The sequence below is a fragment of the Cupressus sempervirens genome, chromosome 10, assembly GCF_028749045.1.
Source record: "Cupressus sempervirens isolate cs-2001-9-10 chromosome 10, ASM2874904v1, whole genome shotgun sequence".
Lineage (NCBI taxonomy): Eukaryota > Viridiplantae > Streptophyta > Pinopsida > Cupressales > Cupressaceae > Cupressus > Cupressus sempervirens.
Genome location: NC_143127.1, coordinates 520,025,964 through 520,053,101, shown reverse-complemented (window position 1 = coordinate 520,053,101; position 27,138 = coordinate 520,025,964). Strand labels below are relative to the sequence as shown.

The following is a 27,138-nucleotide window of genomic DNA, read 5'->3' as shown; positions in this document are numbered from 1 at the left end:
ACAAATAGACCAACTAATTACAATATATAATAAAAATGTGTTGGAAGATTAGATTATATGTTCACAATAGAGTGATCGACTATTGAACCCCGCTCAACTATTGAGGTACTTTTTTTTTTTTTTTGGGTGTTTTGATCGTTGGAGGATAGAAAACATATTGGTACGACATCGTGGGACAATTATTAAAAGAAAACCAGAAAAAGTGTGCTAGGCCTAGTTATACAAATTGCAAACAGACGATTACAACTTACGAAGCAGACAATTACCTCGAAAAAACAATTAATTCGTGGACGATGGTGTTGGAGTCGAAAAAAATTAATTGGCGGATGATGAGGTAGAAGCGGAAACGTGTTCCCCAGTGAGACCTTTAAATCCACCCGACAAAACAAGCGGACCATCCTCTCTCTAGCTCGGATGCGTAAGCATGAACATGGTCCTCATCACTGGGAGGGGCTTCTGGGCATCTTCATCATCTTCGTCTTTCCGTCCCAAGGTTAGCTCCTGTAGACCTCTTCTCTCCTTCTCTCTAATTTTCAACTCACTTGTTGATTACATGTCAGCAGCGCGTTTCTGGACTCTACAACACAAGGCGCTCAAACATATGTGCTCTCTATTCTCAACCTCGGAATATCTCCTCAGAAATCCAAGGTTGATATTACACTTTCCTTGCTTTCTTTTCACGTGAAGTAAGCTCCTTCGCCGTGTTTACAAATATTGTGCCGTGCCTAATTACATCCATGCGCAGATTTTCTCTATTAGGCTACTGTTACTAACATTTCTCACCGGCTGCTTTTTGTATAAAAAGGAGCCTGTATTCAACAATTGCTCTCGTGAATTTTGTAATTTATGAGGAGGAAGAAAATTTTAGTGGCTCTGAATTTTAGGTGATAATGTTTTCAAAATATGTCAAATATACTTTTAAGTTAGTGGATAAAACATTCAGTCCCCGACTCTAGCTTACAGCATAATGCTACTGTTCAAGGCTTAATTATTAAAGGTGCATTTGGTCTCTATTCAATTACGCACGATACTTCTTTTAAAATAGTCGGATCTGAAAGTTGAGTTGAAGGTGGAGGTGGGTCTGAAATTAAGGAAGCATTGGTTAACTATGCATTTGTTGGAGCTGCATATTTTGTTTTTCCTATTTTTCTGGCTCTTCAGGTTTCATCTTCGAAATTTTATAATTTTATAATTTATGGTTTGATGTTAAGCCAAACTAAGTAGGAAAAAAAAGACCATTGGACTATTAACTCCCTGCTGTTGAAGATTGTATCTGCGATAGAGATCTTTTTCTCTGATTTTGCTATATGTTGGAATAGAGATAATACCTTTGTATTGTGTCAAAAGTTGTAGAAGATATTTATGATCATATCTGAAATGATATTATATGAAGAGACATTTGTCATAAGAAGAATTGTGTATTTGGAAATATGAAGTGTCTTGTATTTGGAAATTGAAGAGACCTTTGGTTGTAATATGAAAGTCCTTTCAATGCTATATATATGTATAATTGCCTTGTGCGATGATGTATGGTATCAAGTGGAAAGCATTGTACTTGAACATTTATTTTCAATGAAAGAGATATTTTTCTGGTGCGGGTGGTTTTTTCCCTTCAAGCTGAAGGGTTTTCCCATGATAAATTTCTTGTGTCTTTTGCCAGGTTAGATTACAACATATAAATAAGTGTTAATGATTTATTAACTATGTGAGAGATAATTTACTGGTGATAATTTGCTGTGAATTTTCTGAGGAATACTTTTGTGAAGATGGGCTGTGATGATTCTTGTCTCCTTGTTTTTTTAGTAGCTGAAAGAGATATTGAATCCTTGTAGAGTATGTCTCTCCTTCATGCTCCTGTTCGTGCTTTCATCGTGTCCATGCCACCTTCCATGTTTCATGTTACGAGAGTAATTTCTTTATTATTTGCCTTTTACCATCTACTGGAAATGTATGGTGACTATGTGCTATTATTATTTTCTGGCATTGTTCAACATGTCATTGTTCTGGCTTGAAGGTGGCGTCATGTGTGTTTCTCTATGTTAGCATATACCGTCAAGTAATATCTCAATGGTTGTTGGTGACTTATTTTGAGAGGTCGTCAATTCTCATGTTCTCTTGATGATTCTCCATATAAAGGTGCATGTTCATGCATTAATCTTCAGCATGTGTTCTTGTAAGTTGTAATTGACGTCCCATGAAGTTGACAAGCGAGTCTTAAGTTGTTTTGCACCGCTCAAGATTAATTTCTATTATTGGCTTTTTGGATGACCATTCAATTCCGATAATATTAAGAGGTTCAGCAATATCAATGTGAATAGTTTTGTTTTTTCTGATAATCAAGTTAATGGTATTTGTTCGACATTCTAGTTTATAATGGTGTGTGTGTATGCAACTTGAGTAAGTATGCATGTGTAAAAAGAAAGATGTAGAGAAAACAAAGGAATGGGTTATTGTTTTCATAGAGTATTGGTTATAGGTTTGAATATAGAGGAGGTATATTGACTTGCTAAGAGATTGAATGCAAAAATGAATATTGGAGTGTTGCGTAGGTAAGGAACTGAGAAGCTTGGCAAGATTAGTATTTAGTATTTTGGCTTGTGGGACAATCATTCCTACAGTTAGCGGTCTTGATGCCATTATAAAAATGGTCTTGGGACTATTCATGTAGAGGTTTGATAGAAGTTGGAGTTGTTTGTGCAATTGAACTAGTTGAGAATTTGTAGCACTCCATTTCTTTGGGTGTTATCGTGAGCACTGAAGCAACGTTTGCATCTGTGCTCGGAAGAAAGGATTCAATCTGCCATCTACATTGGGTCCATCATACGTGTTGCATGTTCAATTCTGCTAGAATCCTTGAAGAATTTCTGGGATGTGTGTCATTGGAGGGCTGGCATCCTTGTGCACTGAGAAGGACATTACTAAAATAAGACATTGATTACTTGTTTCAGTTAGGATTCGAACCAAGTGAGTATTTAGACGTGTGCAAACAATTGTTGAGCAACATGAAAAATGAATGTTCCCAACATAGTAAAAATGAACGTACTGGGTGAAATATCTGCACATGATTGAGTGTGTTGCTCATATCTTTAAGTTTAGGCACATCTTATTAGTGATGGTGCATATTTACTATATAGTTGGAATGGTTTCTAGAGATTGGTAGGAAATAGGAGTGAGACAAATATGCATTCTACACCGTAGGCGTTACACTTGAAATGTTGTCCCTATACGTCTTTGGTTATTAGAATCTTGGTGTATTATTGCGTTAGTGTTTATGTAGGAGTTACATGTCAGAAGAGAATTTTGGGAGCAATATCAACATTGAGTGTTGTGAGATTCTTTTTCCTTTACCGATTGAAGTGTGAAATAGATGGGAGATGATACTATCATTTGGAACTTTCTTCTGGATATAATTCTAGAGACGCTCCAATTAGACGGATGAAATGGGAGACAATATTATTAGCAAATTACATACTAGAGACTCTCCAAATGTTGGTATACTTAGTACAACTATTGGTCATAATACTCTTGATGAAAGGGTATAATGACCAATATGAAATTTCATCATGAAGTTTATTTTGAATTTTTTTTGAAGCAGTTTTCTGACATACTGGTTTCTGTAAATTGACCAACTTCTTGAGAAATATTCTTGTCTTCAATTTTATCATAGGCCTTTTCATCAGAGAAGTTATAGAAATTTTAGGTATGGCTAGATTTTATTTAGTTCATCTATCATCTAATGAAATATATTTATTATTGCTCTATTATTTTTCTCAGCCCTATGATCCTCAAAATTTTGTAAACCATTTTTGCGGACACATCTTTGATATTCTTTATCTAAAAACTCTGAAATTTCTTTAATGCTGAGAAAATTTTCCTCCTCATGTTATTTATTTTACTAATACTCACCTTTATTTTAGACGTTGGGTCATCAATAAATTTCATCATGAAGTTAATTTGAAATTTTTTTGAAGCAGTTTTCTGACATACTAGTTTCTATAAATTGACCAATTTCTTGAGAAATATTCACCTCTTTAATTTTATTATAGACCTTTTCATTATGCGAAGTAAGGAAATAGGAGTGAGACCAATATGTATTCTAAACTGCAGGCATTACACTTGAAATGTCGTCCCTGTGTGTCTTTGGTTACTATTATCTTGGCATATTATTGCGTCGGTGTTTATGTAGGAGTTATGTGTCGGAAGAGAATTTTGGGAGCAACATCAACATTGAGCGTTGTGGGATTCTTTTTCCTTTACCAGTTGAGTTGTGAAATAGATGGGAGATGACACTATCATTTGGAACTTTCCTCTCGATTTAATTCTAGACACACTCCAATTAGACCAAAGAAATGGGAGACAATTATCAGCAAATTACATACTAGAGACACTCCAAATGTTGGTATACTTAGTACAAGTATTGGTCATAATACTCTTGATGAAAGGGTGCTTGAAATGACTGAAGATAGGACACAAGAGAGCTGCCAGAGTTCTTATTTATAGTAGCAGTTACATATCTTCACAACATCATTAGTTTTGAATTTTATGTGATAGTGATCTTTCCATTGATGGATGTAAAGTTTCAAATGATAACTAACATTAATGGTGATCATGAAATTTCAGAGTTGTACTTAATTTGTTTTGGGGGCTTCTACAATCCACTTGAAGTTTTGTCACCAAGTTTCTATGATGTGGCAACTATTCTTTTATTGGTTGGTGATCTTATATTTATGCCTACTTTGGTTATTAATGGCTTCTTTACTTAGCCTATAGAAGTTAGTGAGTTGTAGATAGATTCATGGAGACATCAATCTTGCATTACATACCTTATTAGATGATTATCTTTCTAGTATAGGGGCATAGTGACAACAATGTTATCATTCATATTACTGACCTGGTTTTTGACAACAACATTTGGGGGTCTCATGAGTTGATTTGAGTTGTTTTTTGCCACCTTATCGTGATCTACTTATGCACTTGGCTGATACAAGAGGATGGTAGGCTGATGGACAATTTTTCCTATCTCCAAGATTGTGTTGATAGGTTGACTTGGGATCCAGGAGTTGACAAGATGAATGTTTTGCATTTTGAGGATTATGACGAGTTGCTACACAGTTTGAGGCTTGGTGTATGGTGTAGATACGATCAGAGTGATGCAATAGTGTTTTCTAGGTTGATATGGATCTAGGGATCCTATTGATGGATGAGCTGCATCCTTATTTTTGGTTTCATGACATGGCATGTCTTGATTTCAAGGATACTAGCATGAGGTATAGAACGACTTGCAAATTGATATGGGATCTTGGTATTGATATACAACTTCATGATTGCTTGAGGACAAACAATCTCAAGGAGGGAGGACTGTAATGTCCCCTTTTTGGGACATCAGGAAATTGCTAGCCAAATTATATAAAAATATAAAAATGACTTAATTAGGAGCTGAATGCAAACTAAATAAAGTCAATTTAATATTGGAAATATGAAAAAATGTGGCAAATAGGAGGAAGAGGAAGAAAGACAGAAGGAGCAAGCTGAAGAGTCATTTCTTGGTCATTAAAAGAGGAGGATTTGATTCATTTGAGATAATGCTTGGATTTAGTTTGGCATTCAATTTTCTCTTGGAGAAACTTTGGAAACTTTTCAACTTTCATGTTCAGAACTTGAGGATAGAAACCTTCAAGCTCTTACTGGGTCGGACACAGACTGAGTTCATCAGTGGTGGTGAATTCATGATAGAGTGTATAGATGGAGTTATAGGTCCATTTGTAGTTTTGCCTATTTGACTATTTTCACAGTATTTAAGATGGAATATATTATGTTATTGTATTGTTGATTAATTATAATGCAATAACAATTTTGAGGATCTTAATATGAGCATTTGTTGGTTTATTTACTAGTTAAAATTTGAAATTTGTTGCACGATTTACTGTTTAACTTTATAAAAATTACTTGGAAGTGTTGGGGTTAATTATTCAGGTGGGACATTTTACATGCACGGGAAAACTCTTTTTGATAAAAAACCCTACACTCCAAAACATTGAGCCTATGTATTATTATTCAACAAAAAGTTACAATACCTTTTTAGGCTTGATTTACATCTTGTTCCATCCTGGAAAATATCTAGTGACATAGCCCTATGAAATGAACTCCTCTTTTCTCTTCTTAAATCAGCTTAGGTATCGACATATATAGAGCTCAACACAAAAAGGTAGGTGCCCGTGGTTTCTAAAACCATCTTCAACATGTAAGAGGTAAGTTGTGTCATGATGTTAATAGCTTGTTAATTCTACACAAGACCAACTATCTCATCCATAATTGTCATCTTGCAAAATGCAATGTAAGTACAACAACGGAATTACTATGACTAGGAATAGATACCTTCCTTATCTCACACCGCTTGTCAAAGGTGAACTTCACAATAAATGCCAACTGCCTAGTGTACTATAGAAAATGCAAACGAAGACTCTTTAGTCAATGTAGGAAATTACCAAATTATTTTCCACTTAAAGTTGGAAATATATGACAATATCTTCCCAAAACTTAGTATCTTCCATGTGGGTGTCAACTTTTTAGAAAATAAGAAATACACCTTCTCATCACTTGCCATGTAGGATGCCACCTTAGCAAGAGGACCTACAAAGTGAATGACAATTTAGGAAGTTAATAACTTAGGATAAATTAATTAATTAAATAATTCAACATGTTAGGACTATAAGTTGGAGACAGCTTAATCCCTATATCAACCTTACTAAGCCATTTTTCATGAGTAGTAGTTTACGAGAACCCATTTCTCATGAGAACAAATGGACCACTTTGTACTCATTGTATCTAGGTGATGCTCATAGAGGTGAAGCATTGGTTTCATGTCCCCTTTTTAGCTCACCTTGTATTATAGTAAAGATTAGTCTATTAATGACCCTCATAGGCTAATGGTATTGGATAGAGGGTCCTTTGAGGTAGAGACCTAGTTAGCAAATGGGTTATTTTTCTACTATAGAGCTCACTTGTTTCAGTTTTGGCATTTGTATAGGTTTCAGGGCTTAGTTTCTCATGGATGATTGAGAGGGACCTTTCTAGTTTTGGCAGTTAGACGTGTAGTGGATGCAATGCCAGACTCCGTGGTTCAGATGGAATTGAAGAATAATGATTATTCATGGAGTAATGCTGTTTTAATTATTAATAATTGTTCATTAATGACACATTATAAATTTATAAAATAGGGCTATAAGTGCACTTTAATGAAGGGGTCAATTCATCATTAAAATGGGGCCATATGTTTTAGTTAATTGTTGAGCGCCTAGACCAAGGTGACTTTTTGTTAACTTAAAGTGCAAGTTCGTAATGTAATAAATGCCAATTAAATGTTTCCTGGAGAAGTTCAATTTCATGAATGGGGAATGAATTGATCATTTATAAGTCAACATTGCCTTTTGGAACAAATATCTATTTTAACAATTTAAGAGGCAAAAACAAGGTTTGGCATTAACCATATATGGCTCCCATTAAATGAATCGAAGAAGATTATGATCATTTGCTTTGTTGACATTGATGTGAACTTTTGGAATTGGGGATTTGGTACATTGATATAGAGTCTTTGCTTTGAAGAACAATAGTTCTTCGGAGCAATTAAGGCATTTGAGGCTCTAAGAGATGCACTAAAATTCGCAATTGGGGGAGATTCAATCAATCTTCAATTGATAAAATAAGGCTATAATTGCACTTTAATGAAGGCATCAATTCATCATTAAAATGGGGCCATATGATATTTGATTTCCACAATCCATTAGCAATACATAAGAGTTTTTTCTAGAATTTGATTGTGTTTGATTTTTTAACATTAGACACAATCAAATTCTAGAAAAAATTCTTATGTATGGGGCCAAATGTTTTAGTTAATGGTTTAGTGCTTAGACCAAGGTGAATTTTTGTTAATTTAAAGTGCAAGCTCATAATTTAATAGATGCCAATTGAAAGTTTTCTAGAGAAGTTTGATTTCATGAAAGGGGAATAAATTGATTATTTATAAGTCGACATTGTAATGTTCCCATTATAAAATAAATCATTTATCAAACTTCTATTAATGGGCCGATTGATTTAATATATCTCGGATTCATTTTTATTTTTGTTTCCGTAGTTTGTGTCGCCGTTGGCTATCTTTGTACACCCTTGGAAAGTTTCCCGACAGGTATTTAAGCTCGGCTTGTAGGTTGTCTTTAGGTATGCAATTTGGATTATTTTCTTTGCACTGCGAACTCCTATTGGAGTTCTCTGTTATTCACCATTTCAGAAATGATGACGTTGCGTGGGCTGCACATTGTTTTGTCTCAGCGAAACCTATAAAAGGGCAACAGACACCTCCCCAGGATGATGATCTTTAGAATATTTTGAGTAAACATGATAAAGTTTTCATTGACATTCCTCTTGGCATATCGCCTCATCGAGGGTTTGAACATACTATCCAGTTGGAAGCTGGAGCCAAGCCGGTCATAACTACCTCCTACCAACATCCCAAGAAATTCAAAGATGAGATCGAAAAGACCAATCAAGAATTGCTGGAGAAAGGATGGATCCGTCCTAGTTCTAGCCCCTTTGTGTCATCAGTAGTATTGGTCAAGAAGAAGGACGGGATGATGCGCATGTGTGTGGATTACCGTGCGTTGACAAAAAAAGAAGAAGAATAGATATCCCATTCCAAGGATAGGTGAGCTGTTGGATGAATTACATGGTGCCGTCTATTTTTCAAAAATAGATCTCCTCTCCAGATACCATTAGATCCGCATGAGGGAGGAAGATGTAGAAACGACAGCCTTCCGTTCTGAGTATGGGCATTCTGAATTTCTGGTCATGCCATTCAGATTGACAAATGCATTTGCTCCATTCCAATCATACATGAATCGCATCTGCAACAAACAATTGCGTAAATACTTATTGGTATTTTTTGATGATCTTCTTATTTATAGTAGGACATGGGAGGAGCACCTGAAGCATCTTGATGAAGTCCTAAGGATCATGGAGGGGCAATCTTTGTTCGCCAAGCAATCCAAGTGTGAATTCGGTATGATAGAAATATTGTACTTGGGGCATGTTGTCAGTAAATATGGAGTTCAAGTTCATCAGGAGAAGATTTAGGCTATCCTTGATTGGCCTCTCCCAAAATCACTCGCGAATTTGTGAGGGTTTTTCGGATTGTGCAGTTATTACCAGAGGTTCATTAAAGGATTCTCTCAGACTTAGTGCACCCTTAATGAATCTGACAAACAAGGGGTCTTTCCAATGGAACGAAAAGGCACAACTCACTTTCGATAAGTTGAAAGAGGCAATGAGCATTTGTACAATACTTGCATTACTTGATTTCACTCAACCATTCCTTTTGGAGTGCGATGCATCCAGAGAAGGCATTAGCGCAATACTGATGCAAGATAGACACCCCATAACTTATGAGAGTAGGAAGCTTACACAAACAGAACGCGTATATTCCATCTACGACAAAGAAATGTTGGCCATTGTGCATGCGCTAACCAAGTTTCGACAGTATCTGGTGGGCACCAAGTTTGTCGTCCATACGGATCACAATAGTTTGAGATATTTTCTGGAGCAATAGGACTTGAACGAAAGGCAACAAAAATAGGTAAGCAAGGTTCAGGCTTTTTATTTTGAAATTGAATATTTGAAAGGAAAGAACAATGTGGTTGTAGAGGCCTTGTCCAGGAAACCTGCCATTTGCTCACTAAACCAGATTTCAGTTGACTGGAAGGCACATTTATTGGTACAATATTCCAAAAACACATTTGCTTGTGAGCTAATGGATGGCAACACCTAGGATGATTGGTACAAAGTAGTGGATGACATTATCTACTATAAGAATTGGATATTTTTAGTGCTAGAATCCAAATTGAAGAAGAAAATCTTGAAGGAAGTGCACGACTCACCCTTGGTAGGACACCTGAGTTTTCTTGAAACTTACAGAAGTCTCCGAGAGAGGTTTTCATGGGATAGACTTAAGGGAGACATGTTGCAGTATGTAAGAGAGTGTGCGGTCTGCCAGCAGAACAAATCCGAACATACTCTACCAACCGGGTTACTGCAACCTCTGCCAATTCCAAAACATAAGTGGGCAAGTATCTCAATGGGTTTCATAATAGGGCTTCCCAAGGTGAATGAAAAGGATTGTACTTTAGTGGTGGTTGACAGATTAACAAAGTACACACATTTCTTCGCCATCCCCTCAAATTTTCAGGTCACACAAGTTGTCGATTTGTTTTTTAGAGAAGTCTTTTGTCTGCACGGGTTACCTCAAAACATTGATAGTGATTGGGATGGGCAATTCATCAGTGTCTTCTGGATATAACTGTTTCAAGTGGTAGGGACAAAATTATCACCAAGTACTAGTTACCATCCTCAGACAGACGGACAAACAGAGGTTGTGAACAAGTGGCTTGAAGGTTACCTTCAAAACTATGTTTCAGCACAACGACGGGCGTGGGTCAAGTGGATAAACCTAGGAGAATATTGTTACAATACCACGTATCACATGTCCATCGGAATGACACCATTCAAAGCTCTGTATGGGTACGAACCCCTCTCCTTCATCGACACAGTGTTGGGAGACAGTTGCGCACCAAAGGCGAGGGATTGGCTTCAGAAGGGACAGGACATCCTATGATACCTGAAGGAAAACTTAGAATGGGCACAAAATCAATAAAAGATGTATGTCGTTAGACACCAAATGGAGACGAGTTTCAAAGTAGGGGACTTGGTTTATCTAAGGCTCTAGCCATATCGACAATCCTTATTGAAGGGAAAGGGAAAAGAAAAATTGAAATCACAATTTTATGGCCCCTATCACATAATCTGTCGCATTGGTGAAATTGCTTACGAGTTGAAACTTCCGAAGGGAAGCCATATTCATAACGTCTTTCCTGTGTCTTGCCTGAAGAAGGCCGTGGGGCAGAACGTCACGGTAGCCACAGACCTTCCACCACTTAATGAAAAATGAAAGCTCATATTGGAACCAGTTGAGATCATCGAAGTATGTGAGAAGACCCTGCGGAACTGCACAGTGAAGGAATATTTGGTGCGATGGAAACACTTGCCATTGGACGACACGACGTGGGAGAGTGAGCACATTCTCCAACACCCAGCATTGCATTTACTTGAGGACAAGCAAAATTTGGGATGGGAGGATTGTAATGTTCCCATTATAAAATAAATCATTTATCAAACTTTTGTTAATTGGCCGATTGATTTAATATATCTCGGACCCATTTTTATTTTTGTTTCCGTAGTTTGTGTCGCTATCGGCTATCTTGTACACTCTTAGAAACTTTCTTGATGAGTATTTAAGCTCAGCTTGTAGGTAGTCTTTAGGTATGCAATTTGGATTATTTTCTCTGCACTGCGAATTCTTGTTGGAGTTCTTCGTTCGCCATTTTGGAAGTAAAAGACCTTCCTTATTTGGTTTGCTCGGTTTCAGTGGGATTTAACCCTCACCCCATTGTGTTGCTTGTAACACTTCGTTCGGACTTGGCAAATCGGAGCATCATCTTTCGACATGTATATTACTTGAAGGAATTATATGTATTTGAACCTCTATCATTGTCTCTGGATTTCATCTAAATCTTTGTGTTTATGTATTAACAAGAGTGTATTCTCAGTTGGCTTCAGATATCTAACCGTACGGCCTCTTGTCATTTCTCTAACTGCTTCCTCCTTGGCTGTACAACCTTCACCCTCCACCACACCTTCGTACGTCTTTTCCATCTTCTAGCAATCCACCGTACGACCATCCCTCCCCTTCCACTGTATGCTAGCATAGACCACTGTATGGTCATCCTTGACCACCGTACGACCCATTTGATCATTGTACGACCTTTTGAACTGTACACCTTGCCCATCTTGCCACCGTATGACCATAATACAACTTCCGTACGGCCACTTCTATGACCTACACATTGTATGGCTCCCACCCTAGGCTTCTGTACGACCATCAATTTGGTCATCACCAGGCCTCTGCACTTGGGAACATCACAGACATTGCATTTTGAACCAACTATATATTTTAGCGATTTAAGAGGCAAAAGCAAGGTTTGGCGTTAAGCATATATGGCTCCTATGAAATGAATCGAAGATGATTATGATCATTTACTTTGTTGAATTGGTGTGAGCATTCAAATTTTTGGTAGAGGTTGAAAGGTTTGATAAAGATGCAGATCACAGCCTTTTAGACCAGCGTTGGAATTAAATAAGGCAATTGCTGGAGTTTCTAGCAATCACGTGAGACATTGCTAGAGATAGGTGTTGATTATAGAGGCACGTGGGGGTTTTTGATGCTTCATGTGACATCAAAACATAGGCGCCAAGGTTCAGATTCATTCTAGAACAGACCTATGATTCATTTTGGTTTTGAATGCAAGTTGCTTAATACTCTAGGTTTTTGATATGCAATAAAGTTATATTTAAATGCATTGATTATCATGGTAATTGAATCCAAATACATAAATTGCAAATAGAGTTGATTTTGCATGGTTTGTAAAGTAATTGGTGTTTCTTGCATTGCAATTTCTCATATCATGGTACTTGAATCCAAATACATAAATTGCAAATAGAGTTGATTTTGCATGGTTTGTAAAGTAATTGGTGTTTCTTGCATTGCAATTTCTCATACTTTCAACCCCTCGCTGCCACCCCCCAGAAAAAAGAAGCATAATCTCCGATAAAACACAAAAACTTCGAATTTGCAAAAAATAATATCTATCAGAGATAGTTGAATAGGGGTAGAATTAACAAGGTTCTTACAATTGGGCCTTCTTATGATGTCACCCATCCCATTACTACTCCAACTCAGGTGCACTTAACGATGGAGTTTTCACTAAGTTAACGATGAAGTTTTTAGTAAGGTTAAATCCAATTAGCTTGCTACTTAATCTGCAAAACCATCAGCAAGTGTTGGTGCCTTATGAACCATTCATTAAAGAGCCCCATTAGGTCATCAAAGTGTAGTGTTGTCCAACATTTTGTCACCACAAATTGTAGGTAACAGTGTGAAACTTTTTCAACTTACTTCCGTTTTCTTTGAGTTAGTTCATAATTTAATTGGCTGGCATTGATCCATCGTGATTTCTTTTACTGAAAAACTTTCATCAAGTCCTTTTAGTTTTTCTTTTTATAAGCCTATGCTTGAATTTTGAAGCCTTCATCGTCCTTTTTTCTCGTTTTTTAGTGTGTATTTATTTGCTTTTAGTCTTTTGGTTTTGCTCAAATCATTGTTTTTTGTATTCCCTTCAATTTGGTATATCTTAGGGCTTAATCAGGCTTGGTAGTTAAATGATATGACCAAATAAGTGCCCAAAAGGTGGATTCTCCATATGCAATTGCAATTCACTTTTTGAACAGTATAACATAAATTCACTTTATGTTATGTTTTTTGTAAAGTTTTATAGATCGTGTTTGGTGGAGACTAAATAATATATTTCTGATTAATTTCCTTTCTATGATAGACCTATTTGAAGTTAGAATTGCAGCTTGAATTCTGAGTCTGAGATTATTTGAAGTTTTTCTTTCAATTTTCAGTATGAGATCTATATGCCAATGTTATTCATATGATCTGCAGATGAGAAATGAATTTAGTATGTATATACGTTGAAATATGATCAAGTAGGGGCATGACCTTACGTGGTCATTTCTCAATGTATATAATACAAATTTACATCTGTTCATAACTAATCTTTAACAGATACTAATCACACCCGATGGTAATCACTTTAATAATAATAACATTTGATTAAGGAAACTCTTGATTATCCAATTGTTGGAAGTAATACAAAGCAGTTTTATTTTTATATAATCAGCGAGAGTATACACTCGATAACAATCGGTGTGAATAAAATATTGAATACACCTGATCCAATTGGATTACATGTAGCATTCGAACATGAAGTTAAACATGTTATTTGATTTGAGTGTGGATTGACATAAATCATCATATATGTATATATGTTTTGAGTTTCTGCATTTAGAATTATAACGACAGATGTAATATATCTATATATATGATTGTATACTATCAACACTTATTAAAACAGCAGGTGTTTCAACACTCAGAATGCTAACATTCTTAACACTCCCTCTTTAGCAATGAGGGTTTGAAACATCTGCATATATATAAGTGTAAGTACTACTCAACAATGGTTTAATGGTTATGGTGTCTAGCACAATCTGGCCCGAAAGACCATAACAATAATTTTCATGGTGTCTGGCAAAATCTGGCCCAAGGAACCATGATGGTTTATCAATGTGTCCTGCAAAACAATGATACCATAATAACATTTTTCATGGTGTCTAGTAAAATCCGGCTTGAAGAACAATGATACCACTTTCCTTCAACACTTGTGGTGTTATAAGGTTGGTCATCTATTGATAAGATCGTCACCTTATAATAGAGACTTTAAACACATATGAAAGATCATCACCTTCCATTTTACAAATTTGCAAGTAATCTAATCTAAATATTCATGAATATATATATATATATATATATCTACAAATTACAATTTCAAATTTGTCATACCAAATTTACCTTTGTAGTACTCTAATTTCATTCTTGCAAGTACTCTAATTTCATCAGTGCTTATATAGATCAATTTGATCACATTTCTGTCAACTATGTCCCTAATATAGTGGTATGGAGCATAGTTGGCATAATCGCTGAATAATCGGCGAGTTTCTACTAATCGCCGAGTTTTTGTGAAAAATCGCCAACTAATCGTCGAGTTTTTGCAAAAAATTGGTGAGTTTTTTAGAAAAACTCTTTTTTAAATATATATATATATATATATTTTTTTTTTTTAAATTTAAAAAAAAATAATTTTTTTTTGTTAAAAACAAAAGGCAAAAAGCCTATATATATTATGTAAGATAGAGAGTTACAATATGCTAGTAGAGCTAGGAAGAGGAAAATGTGATTGTAATGATGTTTTTACTTCTAGTTTGACACAAATTATTTACTATTATGCTTCCCGCCATCAGCATTCAGCATGAGAATGTGATTTTGTACCCACTATGCATTTATATATATATCTAAACTCTTGCTTCTTTCTTTTGTGTTCTCTATAATGAACTCATTAAATGCATCTTCTCATTGAAATTTGCAAAAAAATGTATTTTGAATTAAATTTTAGCGGTTTTTTTAGGTTCCCGAGTTTTTTTTTTAAATGGCCGAGTTTTTCCCGATTAAACTTTTGGGGGGCTCGACGAGTTTTCCAACTATGGTATGGAGTTTTGATGTGCTTTGATCGATTGTGTAACACTAGATTGGCGGAGAGTTTGATGCAGCTCTGGTTATCAAAATGGTGATATCACTGTGGGATCTAGTTTCTTTCCAGATAATCCAAATAATAGCTTCCGTAACCATACTGCTTCATGCGCTCCCATGGAGGCTGCCATGTATTCAACTTTGGTAGAACTCAAAGCAACTGCAGGTTGTTTTCCACTGAACCATGATATCATTGCTGATCCAAGACTGAAACAACATCCTATTGTACTCTTACAGTTTATGGAGTATCCAGCCCAATCAGAATCAATATAGCCTTCAAGTTTGATCTCAACAGTTCTGTATGTTAGTCCAAGACCAATAGTGCCACGTAGATATCTCAAGATGTGTTTTGCTGCCATTAAATGTATCTTCTTAGGCTCACACATAAAGTGACTTAATACATTTGTGGCATAGCATATATCGGGCCTAGTGTTTACCAAATACATGAGAGACCCAATAATCTGTCTGTAGAGTGTGGGATCAATAGATTCTGAATGTATCGCTTCCTCTTTCAGCTCATGTAGATTGGTTTCCATAGGAGTTGCAAGTGGTTTGTTGTCCATCATCCCAAATCTGGTCAAGATATATCCTGAGTGTATTTTCTTTGATTTAAAAATATGTAATCTTTCTTTTAACATACTTCTAGGCCCAAAAAATAATGTAGTAAACCTAGATCCTTCATTTCAAATTCAGCTACAAGATCTTGTTTACATCTTTCAATTAGATGATCATTTCCTGTTATCAATAGATCATCAACATATAAAACAAGTATTTACATGTCATCATTAGAGGTTTTGAAAGTTCCTTTCATACCAAGCTCGAGTGCCATACAAAGCTTTCTTGACTTTGCACACATATAGGTTCTTATTTTTTATAACAAAATCTTTAGATTGTTCTATATATACTTCTTCACAAATGACCCCATTTAAGAATGCAGTCTTTACATCCATTTGGTGTATTTTCCATCCTTTAGCAGCTACAATTGCAATTGTTGTCTTGACTGAAGTGTAATGAGCAACTAGAGAAAAAATTTCTTCATAATCAATGCTTGCCTTCTGGGAAAAACCTCAAGCAACAAACCTTGCTTATTGCTTCTCAATATTGCCATCTGTTGCATATTTGATTTTATATAGCTACTTTGAAGAATCAACTGATTTATCTTTTGTTCTAGGAACAATGTCCAAGACATTATTTTGTAGTATCGATTGATATTGTTCAATCATAGCATCTTTCCATGCTTGACAAGTTAGAGCTTCTTCGACAGTTGTAGGTTCAGATTTAGTAAGCTCAGTGATTAATGCAGTATAACAAGATTTGTTTTTGGTTTTCTTGCTTTCCCTAGAAATTTCATTTGGTTCAACATCTTTTTCTTCAATCATTTTTCATGCACATAAAGGCCTTTTCTTGATATTGGAGATGTCTCTATTTCCTGTCTCCAGTGATGGTTCATTTTCTTCTGATATGTTCTCCCTTTGATATTCAGTTTGTGGATTTTCATCTAAGTTTGTAATGGGCTCATCGCTTGTATTTGTGGATAGTTTTAATGCCAAGTTTTCCTCAAATATGACATTTCTGCTTACTTCAACTGTTTTTTTTTTAGGAACATAAACTTTATACCCTTTAGAGTTTTCACTATGTAACACAACAAATATCCCTTTCTTTTCGGATGGTTCTAACTTAGTTCTTCTTTCTTTAGGTACATGAATATAAACAAGGCAACCAGAATTTCTCAAGTGACTTAGGTTAGGTTTATTTCCTTTAAAGACTTCTTGAGGGGTTATGTTATCTAGCATAGAGTGGGGACATCTGTTTTGAATGCATACCGCAATATTGGTGGCTTCCACTCAGAATGAAAAATGTAGGTTTTGGTCATGAAGCATGGCTTTTGCAGATTCAACAGTGGTTCTATTTTTTCTTTTTGCTACCCCATTCCGTTGAGGATTATATGGTACTGTATATTCCCTCTTAATCCCAACAGAAGTACAACAAGTTTTGTAATTTTTAGAATTATATTCTCCCCCATTGTTAGATTTTAGAGTTTTAATTTTCTTTGAGGTTTGATTTTTCACAATTTCTTTGAATTCTTTAAATTTTGATAGAACTTCAATAGATTCTTTAACTTTTAGAAAGTAAATCCAAGTTTATCTAGAAAAATCATCAATGAATATGATGTAGCAAGAGTAGCCTCCTAAAGAGAGTGTTGGCATGAGCCCACATAAAATCAGAGTGATCTAGAGTTGTGTTCACTAGGAGGAAAATGTTTTTTAATGTTCTTTCCTAGAGCACATCCTTTATAGATACCAATTTGTTTTGAGCTTAGACTCGGTCTTCCGGAGGTTATTTTCTCTGCATTTGGAAGTGAACTAAATCCAATATGTCCAAGTCTTCTATGCCATACCTCATTTGAATTTGTCACTTAAAGATTAAGAGCCTTCTTTTGGATATTGCATAATTTATATAAGGTCCCATCTCTTGTTCTTATGGTAATGGTATTTTTTAGATTTGAGTTTTTAGGCCAATACAAAACTTTGTCTTCGTTGAAGGTGACTTGGAATCCTTGATCAGCTAGTCCAGAAATTGAAATTAAATTTCTTTTTATTCCTGGTACAAAGAGAACATCTTTTAATTTTAGTGTAACTCTAGTCCTTAGTTGTATCGAATAGGTCCCAATTCCTCTGACTGGACGAGTGGAGTTATCTCCAATGACTCCTTCAGAAAGGTAACATCCAAAGGTTTCTAATTTCTCTCTGAATTCTGTTATATGACGAGAAGCACCACTATCTATTATCCACACATTTTCATTCGAGATTATCTCACTTGATAACACAAAGTAGTATAATAGATTTTCATCTTTCTTTGTTATAGCTAGAGAAGCTAAAATATGTTTTGCCTTTCTGGACAATTTCTTAAGGTATGTCCAAGTTTCTCACACTTACAGCATTTATTTTTAGAAAAATCATTTCTTTTGTAATATTTCTTTTCTTTAAATTTCCTCTTTTTCCCTTTGTGATTTGAAACTGAAAAGAGGGCTTGATTTTCTCCCTCTTGAATTGAGTTAATCCCCCTAGAGATTAGCCTTGATTCTTCTGATGTACAATGATTATTCTTTAGTTGATCAAAAGGAGGTATAGAAGGTCTGCTGATTACTTGAATAAATGTTTCCCATGATAAGGGCAATCCTCTAGAAGTGCTATTATCGATAGTTTTTGATCTTCTATTTTGCTTCCAATAGCATTTAGATGATTTTTAATTTCGGAAATTTATCAAAATATGATGAGATCGATTCCCCTTTACTCATTTTAGTATTCATCAGTTGGTTTTTCAGCGTAATCAATCTACTTGAGTTGTTGATTTCAAATGCATCCTTAATTGTTTTGAATACTTCAAATGCTTTCTTTAATTCTGATATAGATGGAAGGATATGATCTTTTATAGAATCTGCAATTATTTTCTTGGCTTTATTATTTTGTCATTTCCAAGTAGCCTTTCTTGCTTCATATTCAGGAATTGAGATGTTTGATTCAATAAAAGATTCAAGTTCTAATTCTTCAAGAATTGTAGTGATTCAAATTTTCCAAGAAAAGAAACTCACTGCTCCTTCGAGTCTGTCCTCTACCCTTACATTATTTGACATTTTGTCTTTTTTATTTATTTTGAAATCAGAATGAGTCTCTCTACCAAGTAGGCTCTGATACCATATAAAGTTTTATAGATCTTGTTTGGTGGAGACTAAATAATATATTTTTGATTAATTTCCTTTCTATGACAAACCCATTTGAAGTTAGAATTGTGGCTTGAATTCTGAGTCAGAGATCATGTGAAGTTTTCCTGTCAATTTTCAGTTTGAGAACTATATGCCAATGTTATTCATATGATCTGCAGATGAGAAATGAATTTGGTATATATATACATAGAAATATGATCAAGTAGGGGCATGACCCTACGTGGTCATGCCTCAATGTATATAATACTAATTTGCATCTTTTCATAACTAATCTTTAACAGATACTAATCACACCCGATGGTAATCACTTAAATAATAATAACATTTGATTAAGGAAACTCTCGATTATCCAATTGGTGGAAGTAATACAAAGCAGTTCATCTTTATATAATCGGTGAGAGTATACACCTGATAACAATTAGTGTGAACAAAATATTGAATACACCCGATGCAATCGGGATTACTTGTAGCCATAGTTTGCAAATTCTCCGAGTACTCTCAGAGTTGCCGAGTACTCTCAAGTTCTTTTGTTGGGCGAGTACTCTTAGGTTTAACTCTTGTGTATTTATAGATGTTAAAAAACATAGGTAAACATGTTGATGCGTGGAAAACATTGGAGTAGATGCATTTTTCACATCATTTTAGTGCTATAAAACTATACATTTTCTCTATTGAAATGTCAAATGCTAAGTTAATACAATTTATAATTGTATTCTACAAAAAATATATATGTTTATTTAAGAGATTTTAAATTTTAGTACTTTCTGAGTTGCCGAGTTTTCCTTGAGTTTTTGTTAAGAATATGCCGAGTTTTTTCTGAGTTGAAAATTTTGGGCTTGCCAAGTACTCTCCGAGTCCGAGTCTGCAAACTATGCATGTAGCATCCGAACATGAAGTTAAACATGTTATTCGATTTGAGTATTGATTGACATAAACAATCATATTTATATATATGAAAAGTTTCTGCATTCAGAATTATAATGAGAAGTGTAATATAGTTATATATATGATTGTATACTATCAACACTTATTGAAACAACAAGCGCTTCAACACTTAGAATGCCAACATTCTTAACATTTTAAAATTACTTTATCACTTAAATTTATCATGTAAGTACTATATTTTCACGTTGAGTTGCTTTTTAAATTTTTCACTTAAGTGACTTTATTAAATATATAGTTTGATTTATTTTTGAGTTACTTTATGTTTTATTTAAAACATCTAAGTTAAATATTGCTTTTTGAAATGATATTTGCACATAATATATTAATTGTATAGTGTAAATGTTATTTTTGACGCAATTATGTGATATTTCCTCTAAAATCAATTAGACATGTGCTTAATTGATCACCTAAGTTGTGCATATACATGTTTTCCAACCCATTTACATGTCTCTAGAGAGTGCAATTTTGTACTAGAAAGTCATTTTGAAATACTTAAACATGTAAATGCATGTATTTTAAAGCATGCAATGGGTCTCCTAGAATGCAATTTGCATCTAAAGGCTCAAAAACATGAAAATGCATTGTCTTTAAGACATGTAGAGACCTTTGGAGAGTGTGATTTTGCATTATATGCTTGTTTTTGACAGGTTTTGAAACATGTAATGCCCCTCCTAGAATGCGATTTGCATCCAGACTCCAAATGCATGCTTTTTAAAATGTGCAAATGCACTCCATGACTGCGATTTGCATAAAAGACCAAGTTTCATGCCTTTTAAAACATGGAATGCCTTCTCTAGAGTGCGATTTACCTATCCTACACATGTTATTGCAAGTTGCGAACCTGATTTTGGCTTCCAAGAGCAAAACGTCTATGTTCTTGCCCTCCATGAACACGTTTTGCCAAGAAGTCTCCAGATCGGCCCAATTTATGGGTTGAAATCTATGATACTAGGGCCTTTTTTGCATTTTAATGCATTCCCATGTATATGGTGTCCAAATCCATGCAAGAAATGATGCATTTTGTGACATTTTGAAGCCATGTTTTGATGAAAAATGATCATTCTTGGGGCATTTTGACCACGTTTTGGCTCAAATAGAAGTCGTTGTAGGGTTTTGATCCTTGTATTTTCCATCCGTGAACACGTGTTTGCTTCTCATTGTCAAAAACATTACATGTAATAGCAGCAAGAGACCACTTTTTTATATAAAAAAACAACTTGAAACTTGGTTTTTAGCAAAAACGGTTTGTGTGTTGGAGGTAAGAGACCACATTTTTGGCATATCCACGCAAAAATGTCCATTCGTTGCTCATTAATGTCCATCACTTGCAAAGTTGAATGAGTCAATATAGTTGTTTGTGGATTCAAATTTGGAAGAGAACTTTTCTAAAACATATCAATCCTCCACATTTGGTTCTTTGAATAAAAAGTAAGTTGAAGTTTTCAATCCCTTGCTATTTTATTGCATCTTTTCATTCATCCTTGTACAAATGCCCAATGATGTGCCATGTAAAGTGCAATTTAAAAAAGAAAGAAAGATGAGAACTTCCATTTTTGAGTATTTATAAATTCGAATTTGCATAAGGGAGTGTTGGGTGGATATTTTGCAACCGACAATTTTTGGGTAAAAATCTAGTCGCAAAATAAGATGACCAGCCATAGCTTGTGAGATATAGTCTCTCCTACCTTAAAGACAAAGCTCCCCCTTCTCACTGTTCTTTGGATCAACTCAAGGTAAGCAAGAAGTCGAGAGATTTTGTAAAAAGGGTGTTACCAATATTCTTTTTTCTTAACTTTCAAGAAAGAATCCACTTACTTGTGGAGCGAGTAATAGGCAGGGTGAAATCTCTAGCTACACTTCTATGAAGAGCTGGAAACAATGATACCGATAAACCTTCACTAAAAGGCTAGCTGAAAATGTACCGGTTTGGCTCTAAGTCCAATCCTACTTCTATATGGAAAAACTTTACAATTAGGGCACAAAGACTCCTACAAGTAAAAATAACTTAACTATTTTGCGAATAAAGAAAGAAGTATAAGCTACAGACAAAGGTTTTAGCTATATATTTCCACAATTGCTCCTAGTGAAAGCTCCAACTCCAATTGCTTCTTAACTCATTTATATTCAATTCGCAAGATACAGTTACCAAGAGAACATGAATCAAAGATAACTTAGACGAATTATAGACAAAGCTTATAATTCACACAAGTAACAATTTCACTTAATCAAAGTTAAGTCTCAAATGCTCCTTTGTATTCACTTTTCTCTCAAAATAGTGCTACACAAACAAAGTTCTGCTAGCACAATTTCTCTAGAGCTCTCTTGCATACAGATAAAAATGATTTTTACAATGAGGGGGCACTCCTTTATATAGGTATAGGAGTTGAAAAAAAAGTGGAGGAAAAAGTGGGAGCAACTCAACCAACTTTGACCTAGTCTAACTAAAAGAGAAATTATAAGGTTACATGCAACTAGCATTACATCTTTTACATACACATGTGACTCGCATTACATGTAATTACATCTTTTCATGTAATGCATCCTCTTAGACCTACAAACAAAAATTAAAACAAAAACAACAATCTTAAAGATTGTTTTTTAGTGCCTTGAATTTGACAATAACATCACGCACTGTAGGAAGATCAACAATCTCCATTGTCTTTGATTTTGGATTGAAACGTCTTGCACATCCAAGAATGTAATCAGGTTCCAAGGCAGCCATAGGAAATGCAAACACCAAGTGAATATTACTTCTTTTGATGCGCTTCATCTTGAGGCCAACAAGAATTTCTACCCTCCATAGAAAATCAGCCACATCCACATGACTGATTTTTGTGTCCATCATGTTATCAAGAACAAATGCAATTGATGATGCAGTTGCATAAGCCAACTCTTTGCCAAATTGATACGTCATCTTGCCTTTGGATTTGGATTTTGATGATGAGGGCATCTCTTGTGCTTGCATTGCAACACAAAAATCCCAAAACATAAACACATCATCAGAGGGAATCGCCATACAAGTTGATTCTCAATTAACAACAAAGATTCAAACACGGGTTGGAGACTTTATAGATTTGATGAAATGATCTCAAAAGTAAATCATATGCGTATGTGGTGAATGAAGATGAAATGTGAATTGAAACAAAATGCGGAATGAAGTGTTATGAAGGTGGAAAATGGAAGATGGAAACGAATGTCTGAAGGTGAATGGAGATTTTTGATTATCAAATTTCCTGATTATCAAATTTGACTTACGGTTTTCAAGACATTATTGCATGAAAAATGATTACATGTAAGTGCAACATGTTACGGGGGATGGAAAGTGAGATGAGATTTGAATGCAGATGGAGGATGCACTTTACATGTAAGTGCAGATGGAAGATGAGATGCGAAGCATGAAAAGATGTGGAAACATGTATTTGCTCATTAAGGTGTGAATGCATATGGAGAGATTGAAATGGAAAATGAAAGAGAGACAATGAACTTTATAGTCATCTTTGGTAAAAATGTGAAGTCGAAGTACATGGAAGATGAAAATGACATCTTGTTGACTTTTTAAAAAGAGACTTTAAGTCAAAAATGAGGTTTTGAGATGCTATTACACGTAAGGCTTTTCGTGTAATCATGTCGTGCGAGTGAATGTGGAAAGTGAGATGAGTGAAAATGGAAGTGGAAAATGAGATTACATGCATGTGCGGATGGTGAATGAGATGGAAAACATGTAATTGCATTTGTCGGATGAGATGTGAAGTGTTGTGACATGGAAGATGGAAGTAAAACGTGATGATGCTTTTGCATGAAGTGAAACTTGTAACTTCTCCAAAGTGGAGAAAACCGGAAAGCAAGCACACAAAACACAAAAACTTGAAAGAAAAACATACCTTTGGAAAGTGACTAAAACATGTCAATTTGCATTCAACACAATTTCGAATTTGGAGTTTGGGGAAAAACCAAAAACATGAAAATGAACAATTTCTTCATTTTTAAAGGAAAAATGCACTTTCCATGTTATTGATTTCAACAAGTGGCAATTATCAAGCAATAATGTGCATAAATTCAGCAAGATAAACACAAATTAAATAGCAAAGAAGAAATTGTCTGCTTACATGAAGATTAAGTGCCAAAAATGATGGAGGAAAATGCTCCAATGTTGAAAATTTCTTCAAAAATACTTTGAATTGTTTTCTGGATTTGATTGTGTGTGTTTTTTTACCATCAACATTTCGGATCATACTACATGATCCATCATCAGGATGAAAAAGTGCAGGAGTAGAGATATGCAGACTGAGCCTTTCTTAAGAGATATAAGAAGAGAAAGGGAGAGCACGAAAATTCATGCAAAGAACAAAAAGGGGCATCGACTAATGAAATAAATGAGACATGAAGGATAAAGGGCACAAAAGAATTTAAAACTATAAAAATATAAATAAAGGAGATAAAAAGAAATTAGAACAAAAGAAAGTCCGAACCTCAGCAAAACCCTAACCACATATACTAAGAGAAAGAAAAACAAATAATCAAAAGTAAGCAAAAGCATATATATATATATATATATACACTATGATATACTATTACATACTATGCTATTATATACTACAATAAGCATATACTATTATATAGTATATATATATTATATATATTTATATGCAACATAAATGCGTAAATATATATATACTCACAAATATGTATGTATTAATATATATTCATAGGTATATATATACTCACAAATATTTATGTATTAATATATATTCATAGGTATATATATATATATATATATATACTCACAAATATGTGTATTCATATATATTTATATATACCTATGTAGTGTATAAATATATATATATATATATATATTTATATACATATATGTTTGCAAGTATATATACATATATATATATATATATATATATAATGAATATATATATATATATATACACACACACCCAAGAATGCATATATAAAAAATAAAAATAAAAAATTGAAAATTAACGAAAAAAAAAAAAAACCGAAGTATGAATATATACACATATATATAAATACATACGAGTATATGTACATATATATATGTATATATGTATGTACATATATATATATATATGTTTTTATGAATATATATAAGGAACAAAATACATAAGGAAACAACAACAAGAAGAAACCGCTTAGTCAAAAGAGGAAATAAAAGGAACCAAGAAGACCATCCTATCGAAAACCAGACCAACAAAACTCAAGCACTACAGAAACAAAAATAAACTGGACAAACTAGTTTGACCAAGATGCAAGGTTTGTGTGTGTGTGTAAGAGAGAGAGAGGGAGGGAGGGAGGGAGGGAGAGAGAGATAGAGAGAGATATGAACACAAACCAAGGAGGAGGGAGGAAGACGAGAAATCAAGCTAAACAAACGAAAAGAGATGGAGAAAGAGAGGACGAGCAAAAGAGAAGGGGGGGGGGCGGGAAGAAGGGGGGAACACCACTATACAAAAAATCAAAAGAAAGAGCACAAAAGAGAACCAAGAGAGCATCACGGGTGGTGGGGTCTGTCAAGCGTGCCAAAATGGGGGTTGTCGAGAGTATCAAGCAAGGGGCGCCACGTATGGTTGATGGACCACCCATCATCACTGTTAAGGTTAATGGGATGGTGGGTAATGACAATGGCCTCTTTCAATTTTCTCTTGAAATAATTGTCCTCCTTCGACATGATTTTTGTATTCTCTAGACAAATATGATGTTTGGTAGAATATGAGTGTTCTGCTAGAGCAGACTTTTGCACCCTCTCATGTTTGATGTCGACACTGTGCTCCTGGATCCTAGTGATAATAGAGCGACCGGTTTCCCCAATATAGGGCATGCCGCATGAGCACTCAATCTTGTAGACTCTAGAGTCCTGAAGAGAGTTATGCGAGTCCTTGATCAGGGGGATATAATTTCTTAATTTTGAGAGGGGTTTGAAGGCCACCCAAAGGCCCTTTTTGGTTAAGATTTTGCCAATTTTTTGGGAAATGCCTTCCACAAAAGGAAGAGAGACATAACGAGGAGGAGGGTTTGAGGGGGTTTGATGAATATTGTAAGAGAGATAAGAGGACTTGGCTTGGGCCAGAGCTTTAGAGATTTGCTTATGCGAGTACCTGTTGAACTTGAAGACTTGGCACAAATGGTCAAGCTCTTGGGGTAAGTTTTCTACATTGCAGATTCTATAGGCTCTGAGGGAAAGAGTCTTGACGATACCAACTTTTTGGGAAGGGTGGTGGTGAGAAGAAGAATGTAGGTACAAGTCAGTGTGGGTGGCTTTATGAAACACTCAACGACCAAAGGTACCGTCCGACTTCTTCATGATAAGAACATCAAGGGTAATTGGTTGTTTGACTCAAGCTCCTTGGTGAAGGAGATGGTGTAGGCTAAATTGTTGATGTGCTCGTGAAATTCCTCAAGTTTTTCTAGGCCACGTGGCCAACAAACATTGGTGTCATCAACATAACGCTTCCACCATTTGGGTTTCAAAGGGAAGGAATGGAGAGCCATCTCTTCAAAATACTCCATATAGAGGTTAGCTATGACGGGTGAAAGGGGCGAACCCATTGCCACCCCCTCCACTTGCTCATAGATGACATTTTGGAAAGAGAAGAAAGTGGATCTCAAGCAGAACTCAACCAAGCTAACAATCTCATCTCCAACCTTGCGCCTCACGATTTGAACAGAGTCAAGAATAGGAACCTTGGTAAAGAGAGAGACCACATCAAAATTGATCAAGATATCACCTTGTTCTCACTTTGCATCCTTAATAAATTGGACAAAATGACAAGAATCTTTGACAAAAGAGTTGGAATGCCCCAGTAACGAAGAGATAATCTTAGCGAGACGAGAGGCTAAAGAGAATGTAGGGGATCCAATGGTATCAACAATGGGATGCAAGAGGACGTTCTCATGAATTTTTGGAACCCCATATAAGAGGGGGTCACTTCCTTAGAGGGGACTAATTTTTTCTTTATCACATACTCAAAGGAGGAGTTGGACACTAAGGCTTTGACTTTATTCAAGATCCTAGAGCAAGGATTGCGAGAGAGGATCCTGTAGCTGATAGTATCTAAGAGCAAGTCCAACATCTTAGAGATAAAGTCCTGCCTATTCAGGATGACTGTGGCGTTGCCCTTGTCCGCCTTGGTAATAA

The 27,138-nt window shown here is 35.2% G+C and overlaps 1 protein-coding gene across 2 annotated transcripts in view; it reads left to right on the top strand.

Moving 5' to 3' along the window:
* Nucleotides 1–396: 396 nt before the first annotated feature.
* Nucleotides 397–27,138, top strand: part of LOC149534933 (Protein kinase superfamily protein) — a 267,162-nt gene continuing 240,420 nt past the window's right edge. The window contains exons 1-2 of one of the 2 annotated variants that reach the window (XM_089805238.1): nt 397–493; nt 564–648. In XM_089805238.1, coding sequence (XP_089661364.1) covers nt 425–493; nt 564–648 — 154 coding nt within the window. In that variant the 5' untranslated portion in view covers nt 397–424. Of the gene's footprint in view, nt 494–560; nt 649–27,138 lie in introns of both variants that reach the window. The other variant, XM_089805237.1, reaches the window with a different exon arrangement.